The sequence below is a fragment of the Austrofundulus limnaeus genome, unplaced genomic scaffold (assembly GCF_001266775.1).
Source record: "Austrofundulus limnaeus strain Quisiro unplaced genomic scaffold, Austrofundulus_limnaeus-1.0 Scaffold259, whole genome shotgun sequence".
In the NCBI taxonomy this organism is placed as follows: Eukaryota; Metazoa; Chordata; class Actinopteri; order Cyprinodontiformes; family Rivulidae; genus Austrofundulus; species Austrofundulus limnaeus.
Genome location: NW_013952661.1, coordinates 230,635 through 241,083, shown reverse-complemented (window position 1 = coordinate 241,083; position 10,449 = coordinate 230,635). Strand labels below are relative to the sequence as shown.

The window sequence follows — 10,449 nt, the reverse complement described above, 5'->3', positions numbered from 1 at the left end:
AGCACATCTAAATGAGAAACCACGTCAATATCTATCAATTAACACCAGATTTATGACATATTATTCTGACATGGTGAATGTACATTTAAGTTTTACATCCTGAAAATTCTGAACTGTGCACACAATGAGTAGGGCTGTGGTAAAAACCTGGTCCCTGTGGAGTCGTACCTACAACTTTTATATTGTTAACAGACTTTTTTCTGAATAAGTGAATCCTAAGTTGCATGAAAAAACTAAGATGAATATTTAGGATCTGTGTGGTAAACAGATAAAAGATGACAAAATTCATATTCTGTTGGGGTTGTGACTTTTGACCCTTTGATGACATCATTGTTTGCATATTTGTTTAATGAAATGTAATTTAATTCGAAGAGCTAATCAATACATATCTGCTAATTCCCTGTTTTGAAAATTTGATTGATTGGTTTTTAGCAAAGTTAATGACAGTTAAGCTCCCTGTACCCCTAATTTTGATGGTCACAATGGAAAATGGGTGTGGTCAAAACTGGGCCCGGAGGGGCAGTGAGACCCAACTTATTTTCTGTTAATATGCTATTTTTGAAAGAGTGGACCCCAGGGTGGATAGTTCAGAATGGTGTACATAGCTCTTTAACAACCTAATTTTGGAGAAATATCAGAATTTGGTTGATTTAGCAAAGTATATATGTTTCACAGTAAAGGATTTTAACTTCAGTCTCTCTTGCTTTTGCACTTCAAAGCACTTGTTGCACATGAAGAAAAAAATTCATTTCAAGACAATAATTTTCTTTGTGCTGATTTACTCCTGCAAATTCAAAGCATTAGGTAAGTATTTTTTTATTTGCCAAAAAACTGCCAACAATTTTTCCTGGGTTTTAAAAATACGAATAATTAGGTAATTAATAGTGGAAAACAAAAAAACTGTCTTGTAATAGATATAAAACCATATTTCTAATTAGAACATTGATTAGAATATGTGACAAACTGCTCTATATTGTACAGTATGTAACTGTATAGGTGATACTGGCCCTGAGTGTCATGTTTTCAGAAAGTTTTCTGACCCGCACGCGGAATCAAGATAGGACACATTTTAAAAAGAAACCACAATTTATTTTTGCAGCAAATAAAAATGGAGCGGAGGAACTGCTTGGCTGGCGACAGCATCTGGAAATGGGGAAGGAGAGATTAAGGTATGGAACTGAGTTTGAGCTGATCTGGATGAGAATGAATAAATCTTACAGCTTGGTGGTGGTGTCTTTGCATGGAGGGATAGCTGGATCCGTGGAGGTTGGTGTTGTGAACAGATGTGAATGGTGTTTTATTCTCCTGAACAGATAGCATTGGAGAGGAGGCAGGCAGGAGGAGGCAGGGGCGAAGGAGCTGAAGACAACCTGGAGCTTGGAGAGCAAGAGGTCATTGGAGGGAGGTGACACTGGAGAATTGGAACCGGTGTAGTGTGGGAACCACCAAGGATTTGACCTGGACAGAGAGCATGGAAGTGAAAAGAAGAAGCATTGAAGGCAAATAAGGTTTTTCTTTAAAGCTGATTTAAAGAGTTTCCTCTGCTTGACTCTACCAGGTATGGCAATCATCAGGTGCTGAATGGTTGTGCAGGAGCTCCTTTTAAAGCCATACAAACTAGGGCTTAAATACTGCCAAGAGTGGATGCTGCCTCAGGTGGATCACGCGCTCCTGCAGATCATTTGTTCAGGCGAGACTCAAACACACAATACTCAAATGAATCTTAACATTATTCCTCCTCAAAAGCCACTACCTGGTGGCTTGGAGGACCCAGAAGACTAATGCTGCGTTCACACCGAACGCGATTTCAGCTTCAAAATCGCAGCCAACGCTGAAGTTGGTCGCTCGTGCACTTTGAGGTCAGACGCAGGACAGCTCTTGAAGCGTTGCACGGGAAGAGACTCCCCGTCCCTCCCTCCTCTGTCAGGCTCTGTTTAATGTCGGACGAGGAAGTGGCTTTGCTTTATTTACAGAGAGCAAGAGCGTGTCACGTTCATCAGATAATTATTTCATAATTAATTCACCAGATAATTCAGAGTAGAGGCTCACAGCTCGCTTTCAGGACTATTTTTCCAGTCTGATGAGTCACTGCCACGCATTGGTGCGGATATCTCCTGTCAGGACACCGACTGCAGGCACTCATTTCAGCTAAAGAGCTCCTCTCCATCTGTTTCAGGTTAGTGGACATCATTCAGTAAACTGTCCCGTCGGGAAATATGTCGCTACGTCACACAGTGGAGTCTCTCTGATTGGTTGACGCGGCGCGTCGAGCTGCAAAAGTTCAGATTTTCTAACTTCAGCGATTTGCGCCTCAGCGCGTTGAACGCTCAGATCGTTCAAATTGTTCAAATTGCGCTGCTCTAATCGTGCTTGAGGCGCCGCAGCCCTTCCCGACGTTGCTTGAAGCGCGTCCACCATAGACTTTGCATGTAAACCTGATGCTCCTGATGCTGAAATCGCATTTGGTGTGAACCCACCATAAGAGGCCTTAAAAGTCCCTGATAAGGGAAGGGTCTATGATAAAAGACCAAGGAACCCAGGAATAGTCCTCTGGCTGGCCTGTAGCCTTCCCATTCAAACAAGTAACTGGAACCCCCTTGCCCCAGCGATAGACATCCAAGATTCTCTGGACAGGGTAAGCAGGACGTCCATCAATGTTTTGAGCTGGTGGAGGGGGCATAATGGGCTGGAAAAACAGGTTTGAGTAGAGAAACATGGAACACAGAGTGGATCTTAAGGCTGGCTGGGAGTTTCAGCTGGACAGAAACAGGGCTCAGAACAGACTTCAGTTCATAAGGACCAATGGATCAGGGGGAGAGTTTCTTGGATAAGGATCTGATGTGGATGTCTTGAGTGGAGAGTTAACCTGTTGACCAGGGAAGTTCTTTGGCACAGGGATCCTTTTGTGATTGGTCACACGGCTGTTTGGCAGTGTGGTTAAGGGCCATTACACTACGTTTACACCAAACACATTGCGCACCTCCATAAATCTCAAAACGCACACATCTTGATGCTGGACAGACCAGAATGAGAAGCAATAGCAGCTGCGGCAGCGGGTTGTGGGAGGAGGAGCATCTGCCCTCGGCGAGTGAAATAAAGATAAAATAAAGAAAATGGCTTTGATTTATTTACTAGACAGCAAGCGAATATTGCACACAGCAGATAATTAACTCACCAGATGACTTAGAGGCTATTTGTTCTGTTAGTTTCGCCGCTCCAGAAGCTGCCAGCTGACGGACCCCTTCTTTTTTTTTTCTCCTGACCAGCTGACCCACATCGGTACTGATATCTCCAGCCAGAAAATCCAACTGCAGAGGGTCGATTTCAGTGACCACCATCGGTACTGATATCTCCAGCCAGAAAATCCAACTGCAGACGGTCGAATTCAGTGACCCACATCGGTACTGATATCTCCAGCCAGAAAATCCAACTGCAGAGGGTCGATTTCAGTGACCACCATCGGTACTGATATCTCCAGCCAGAAAATCCAACTGCAGACGGTCGAATTCAGTGACCCACATCGGTACTGATATCTCCAGCCAGAAAATCCAACTGCAGACAGTCAATTTCAGTGACCCACATCGGTGCTGATATCTCCAGCCAGAAAATCCAACTGCAGAGGGTCGATTTCAGTGACCACATCGGTACTGATATCTCCAGCCAGAAAATCCAACTGCAGACGGTCAATTTCAGTGACCCACATTGGTACTATGTCCAGCCAGAAAATCCAACTGCAGACAGTCAATTTCAGGTAAAGATCTCCTGACCGTCTGTTTCGGTTTAGTGGGCAACATTCAGGAAACTGTCACGTGTCAAATGAGTCTCGGATTGGTTGATGCGACGCGTCGAGCAGCAAAAGTTCAGATTTTCCAACTCATGCGTCGGACGCTTGGGACGTGCCGCACGCTTGGAAAATGCTCATGACACGTGCACCGCTTCGAGCCGCGCTGCTCTAAATTTGCCAGACATGCAGCTCAGCTTCTAGACGCCCACCCTCCCGCCCTTTCTGCTCCTTCTGCGCCAGTTGTGGTGGTTCCTGAGTTGGTCGTCCCGGTTCCACAATCGGTGGTCCCTGTTCCTGAGTTGGTGGTTCCACAATCAGTGGTTCCTACTCCTGAGTTGGTGGTCCCAGTTCCACAATCGGTGGTTCTGGTTCCGGTGGTTCCAGTGGTTCCACATTTGGTGGTCTCGATGTCTCCTGTGTTGGCAAGCCCCGAGTCGGCGGTCTCTGAGGTTCGTGAGTCGGCTGCCATCGCCTCCATGTCGCCTGGGTCGTCAGTCATTGCCTCTTCGTCCCCTCTATCACCTGTGTTCGCCGTCGCCAAGGCTCCTGCTCTATCAACCTCTGACGGCTCCTCATCGCCTCCCGCCTCCTCCCTTGGCTCCATGTCTGCTCCCACCTCCTCCCTTGGCTCAACGTCTGCTCACGTCTCCTTCTGTGACTCTACGTCTGCTCCTGCAGGATCTTGCCATGGATGGGTTCCTGGCAGCCCACCTGACCTCCTGCCTCGCTGGGGATGGTTTCCTGGCCGTCCCCCTGAACCTTCATGTTTTGTCTTCGAGTCTGTCTTGTCACTTCTCCTCTTGTCCCGTGCCTTTCGTTAGTGATCATCTGGAGACGATCGTTGAGAGGGAGGTACTGTCATAGTCTGTCATTATATGCTTTGTTGATCCTAGTGTTTCTATGTTCCCCCTGTGTTCTCAGTGCAGCTGCATCGCCTCAGTCTGCTGATTGCCCTCGTGTTTCTCCCCAGGTGTTTTCAGTTCTCTCATTAGTTTTCTGTGTATTTAAGCTCTGTCTTGTGTCTGTCTGTTGTTGGATCATTGTACTGTCAACCTGGTCTTGTCCTGCTCCATGTTCTGTGTCCAAGCTTCAAGTCAAGTGAGTTTTGCTGTATTATCAGCCCTTTTTGTGTTCATCATTAAAGGCCTTGTGCTTTTTGAAACCTGCCTGTGCCCTGGGTTATTTTGTCGGTCTTGACACCAGTACGATCCATTCTACCAGAAACCACCACAGAGAACAGGACAGGTAGATGGTCTGACAAAAGAGTTCCACCAATTTCCAGAGCGCACATATCTAACCCATAAGACAGCACAAGATCCAGTGTGTGGCCTTTTTCATGAATAGCACCAGTGACAGACTGTGTGAGGTTAAGAGTCAATAATGTTCATAAAATCTTTGACAGGTGGTCCAGCCTCACAGCAGACATGGATGTTAATATCACCAACTATTAAAAGACGGTCATATAATAACAGAAGTCCTGTCATAAAATTAATAAAATCCTTACTGTGCTTTGGTGGGCAGTAGATTGTGGAGCAAAGAAAGAGGGGACACATTTATTTCCACCATCTTATGATCAAAACTTGAGTAAACATGAGTAGGAAGTTGCTGAAAATTAAAACTGGATTTAAAAACAAAAGCTAGTCCACCTCCTTTACGCCCGAGGAGAGCCAAAGAAACTACAGTCTGGAGGGAGAAGTTCAGAAAATGGAAAGGACTCATCAACACGAAGCCAGGTTTCAGTCAGAAACATAAAATCCAAATTCGGTGAACTAAAAATGTCATTCAGAATAAAAGACTTGTTGGAAAGTGATCTGCATGGAGAGTCAGATCTTTACTGTCCAGATCAAGTGCACAGGTCAGGCGGCGAAGATTCCTGAAGTTGACACCGCATCTGGGAATGCTTTCCCTCCACAAATATACAGAAATGTCTGAATCCAAGCAAATAGATGGAATAACAGATTGAATCCAGCAATGCCTCCATTCATACATGTAACTGTTAGCAAAGAAGAAGAAGAAGAAGAAGAAGAAGAAGAAGAAGAAGAAGAAGAAGAAGAAGAAGAAGAAGAAGAAAACCATCGTTATTGTACAAAGCACAATGAAATTGCATTTGCAATTACAGAAGCTGAACACACTGGAGTTCCAGCCAGTTAACTTCAGGATTCTTTTGATTCCTGCCATTCCTGGGGTGTCGCCAGGGTGGAAGAGCACAGGGCTCATGGCACAGAGTTCGGTATATTCAACAGACTTTGAGGTGGTTTAATTTAATAAATCTCCAAATCAGATGTTGGCAACTTAGCATGACAGAGGCTGAGAAGTGTTATACGATCATAAACCAGCAGAGCAGAGGCATCAGAGCAAGATAAGACAAAAACCACTAAAGCAGCAAATAGAGCATACGTGGCAGATGGCTGGCCATGACAGGCACCATCCTTCCCTAAGACCGTGCTAATCCATTCAAGGATGAAGGGTTCCACCCTTTTTGGTCACAAAGAAGAATCCTGCACCCAGCGGGGATGTGGATAAATGGATTATGCCTGTAGGCAGAAGATTGTTAATGTGCTGTTCCATACTTTCTGCTCTGGACTTGACAGGTTATAGAGGCGACTAAGTAGTAAGGGAGCTCCAGGAAACTGATCAATGGAACCGTCATATGGACATTGAGGTGTGAGGGATAATGCTTTGAAATGACTTTAGTAAGTTGTTTGAAAACATAATAATCAGAGTTGAAGAGATAAGGGGGGTCCTTGTTGTGGTAAGGGTGAGTGGAACCAGATCCAGTTGCGGCCAACTGTAGACAGATAGATAAACAGTGGGTGCTCCAGGACTCAATTTGACCCTCCTCCAAATAATGTGAGGATTATGCTTGGCCAACCAAGGGTAACCCAGGACCAGGGGAGACTGAGGAGATGGAAAAACAAAGAACATCAGTTTCTCTCTATGGTTACCCGAGGACACTTTTCTATGGGTTCAGTATGGTGAGTTGCGGTAGGAAGGAACCATCCATCCAGAGCATTTACTCAAACAGGAGAGGGAAGAGGAACTGTGTGGACACTTAGCTGATTAACCAACTTTGTATTGATGAGTTTCTGCTCACAGCCAGCATTAATGAGCGCAGAGATCAGGGGCCTCATTTAAAAAGGATTGCGTGGAAACCATACTAAAAGTGAACGTACGGCCAAAAAGTGAAAATGGCGTACACCAAAAAAATTCAGATTTAGAAAACCGTGTGTACGCATGTTTCAGCGCATCTTTCCTTTATAGATCACAGTTACACCTCAGAGTTTGCGCTCAAGGTCCTGCCTCAGGTTCTGTCCTCTACATGTCCACACTCAACCCTAAACAGTCAATGCAAAGTACCTCATGAATGTTAAGGTGTATTTAAATGAGTCAGTTGATCAATGTAAAAAAAAGCAATTGGGCAGCTCAGGCATGCGCTCTGTTGTGCGTCTGGAAGATGACAGGTGCTTACAACTGCTCACGTGAACAGATTGTCTGTAACTGACACATCTTTTCCCTCATTTTGCAGGTTTACAGACGTTTGGAGCAATCTCACGATTTTTTTCAAAAACTCAGCTTTAAATATATTTTCTCTCAGAGCCTGCAGGGCAATAAAACAATAAATAATATTAAATAAGTCAGATTAAGTTCACCACTTTTCTCCCGCATCCTCCCCCTCCTGCCTGCGCTGTTATCTGCGGCTGATCATCTTCTCAACCCCTCACACATCTCCACAGCCCCGCGCATGCGATACAGACTTACGGACTTTAAAAAGTGAACCTTTTATAACATATCCACACTGGCGAGGGTGGCTGTGCACCCAAAGCATGACTATAACTGAGCCTTTTGCCGTCAAGCTGTTGAAATGTCTCTTGTCAGGGAAGGGTCAGTGGTTCAGGGAGGGGTCTGTTGGTCAGGGTCGTCTGAGGAGGAGGAGATGGATGGAGATGCGTGAACTTTTATTTAAGATTTAAGCATTTTATTTCAAAGGACTGGCTCACCAGCAGAAGCATAAATAATACTGTTAAGAAAGCTGATGATAAAGTTGATCTAAATTCTAAGTTTGATTATGAAGGTAAATTAAATATGACAGTGATCATTACACAGTATGGCTATAATTCTTCACTTCACTGTTTGTGCCAGCTTCCCGTCTCCAAAATGAGCTTACAGAATGATCTGGCGTGAAGGACTGTGCATTTTCTCACCAAGTATGGGTTTTATAACTCACAACCTTTTCGTGAAAAGTGGCATACGCAAATTTCTAGGCTCGTTTTGTGCATATGCAAGCATTGTAAATACCACCCATGGACAGAATCTAACAAAACAGAAACAGAAGGGTGACAGGAGACGTCACAGAAGTGAGAGGTCACTGCAGGAGTCTGCGATGGGGCAACTGCTCCAGCTGTGGGGGGGGGGGGGGGGGGTTGAATGGGCTGAGCAGACTGAGCTGGGAATGAAAATTTTTGGTTTATTTCTTGCGTTGATACAGATAATTGATCTAAATGCTGAGCAGTGAAATTCTGCTGCTCACACAGAAGTTTAGAACGGTTTTGTGTCAGGCCAGCTGGGAGATTAGCTCAATACCAGGGTTTAGAGCAGACTCCGCGAGATCAGACTGGCCTGATGATTCTGTCCTGTTTTCAGAAAGTTTCCTTACCCACACGTGGAATCAATATGGGACATATTCTAGAAAGAAACCAGAATTAATTTTTGCAGCAAACAATAATGGATTGGCGAAACTGCTAGGCTGGTGACAGCATCTGGAAACGGGGAAGAAGAGATTAAGGTGAAGAACTGAGTTTGAGCTGATCTGGTGGTTGGATGAGTATGAATCTTACAGATGAAAATGGATCTTACAGCTTGGTGGTGGTGTCTCAATGTGGAGGGATAGCTGGATCCACGGAGGTTAGTGGTTGTGAACAGATCTGAATGGTGTCTTATTCTCCTGAACAGAAAGCATTGGAGAGCAGGTAGGCAGGAGGAGCTGAAGACCACCTTGGAGAGCAGGAGGCGATCTGAGGGAGGTGAGACTGAAGAACTGGAACCGGTGTGGGAACCACCAAGGATTTGACCCGGGAGAGCATGGAGGTGAAACAAGGGAGCAACGAAGCCAAATCAATTTCTTTTAAATTGATTTAAAGAGTTTCCTCTGCTTGACTCTACCAGGTATGGCAATCATCAGGCACTGAATGGTTGCAGGAGCTCCTAATTGCTGTCAGGTGTAGATGCATGTCCTCCTGCAGATCATTTGTTCAGGCAAGACTCAAAGACACAACACGCACATGAATCCTAACACTGAGTTTACATTGTATCAGAATAGTGTAAGATTTTGCAGAATTGTGCACACCTGCTGCTCACTAACACTGTGGAGAACTTAAAGCTTATTCTGGAACCTGTCAGCAAAAAGTTTTGTGTTTTAGGTCTTATTCCAGCTTCAACTTCTGAGTTCACATCAGGGGTCTATTAATATACAGTCAACTGCTTTAGCTTTTAAGAAAGTGTATAAAATAAAAAGGCATACCAGTAAGTTCTGGCAGGGTTAACAGTTCAGTGGTGGTATCAGATGGTCTGTCATAGAGCGTGTCCAACAGAATTGGCTTGTCCCCATCAAAGAAGTAGGAGCAGAAACCTGCAATGGCAGTTGTTGGTCCTCCAAGGTTGTTCCTAAAAAGTCAATTTAAGAAAATTTGTAAAATAAATAAATAAGGTTCACATTTTTTACAGTTTTTCGCAGTTGCTAAAACACATTTCTTGAAACCATCCATCCATTTCTCTAAACTGTAAACACAAAACCCAATTTTAAAACTAATTTCACAGAACCTCTGACTCTCCCAGCATAACCGAACTCTAGCTTCAAAATAGTTCAAACTTTGCTCAAAATCAAACAATGTCGTCAAATCAGACCTCGAAGAAATAAAAGAACAAACACTACAGAGCAATCATTACACACAACAGGGAAAAAAAGAAAACACAAGAAGCTTTTGAAATAATCTTTATTGTCCACAAAGAAGGCATTTCCTAAACAAAACTCCTGTTTAGCACTTTTAGTAAAAAGTAATAAAACATGATCTCTATTTTATAGAAAACTTGTATCTCACCCTACTCTTCCACTTCAGAGCTCTGGTAGAGGACCTGAGTTTGAAATGGAGTTTCAGGGTTCTGTTCAGGATCTTAGCTGTCCTTACAAGTAACCTCTTCTAGACAGAGATCTCTGAGGTTGTTCTTGGGATCTGTTGAAGTCACTCCTCTAGTTTGGGCGTCACAGCATCAAGTGCTCCAGTAACCACTTGGACTATTGATACTTTGACTCCATAAATTCTTTTTTCATCTTGGTATTCGTCCAGCTTCTCGTTCTTCTTCTTCCTGGTGTTTCAGTCACTTATGATCTCTACATCTATCACTGCTGCCTTCTTCTCTTGTTTGTCGACCACCATGTCCAGCTGGTTAGCATCACCTGTTTGTCAGACTGGATCAGGATGGCCCATGTATATTAGACTGTAGTCTATATGTTGCATGAGTGTGTAGCCGATAAATAATTCATATATATATGGCCCACTCCTCCATACAGATCTCCTCCAGAGCCTTCAGCGCTGGGCCACATGGACTTTAAGCTCCCTCCAAAGATTTTCTATTGGATTCAGGTCTGGAGACTGGCTAGGCCACTCCAG

At 44.2% G+C, this 10,449-nt stretch overlaps 1 protein-coding gene across 1 annotated transcript in view; it reads right to left on the bottom strand.

Annotated features, from left to right (window-relative positions):
• Positions 1 to 9,302: 9,302 nt before the first annotated feature.
• Positions 9,303 to 10,449, bottom strand: part of rbp3 (retinol binding protein 3) — a gene marked incomplete at its 3' end in the record, with an annotated part of 15,769 nt that continues 14,622 nt past the window's right edge. Inside the window, 1 exon segment of the mRNA XM_014020587.1 lies at positions 9,303 to 9,445. Within this exon segment, the coding sequence (XP_013876041.1) occupies positions 9,303 to 9,445 (143 nt within the window).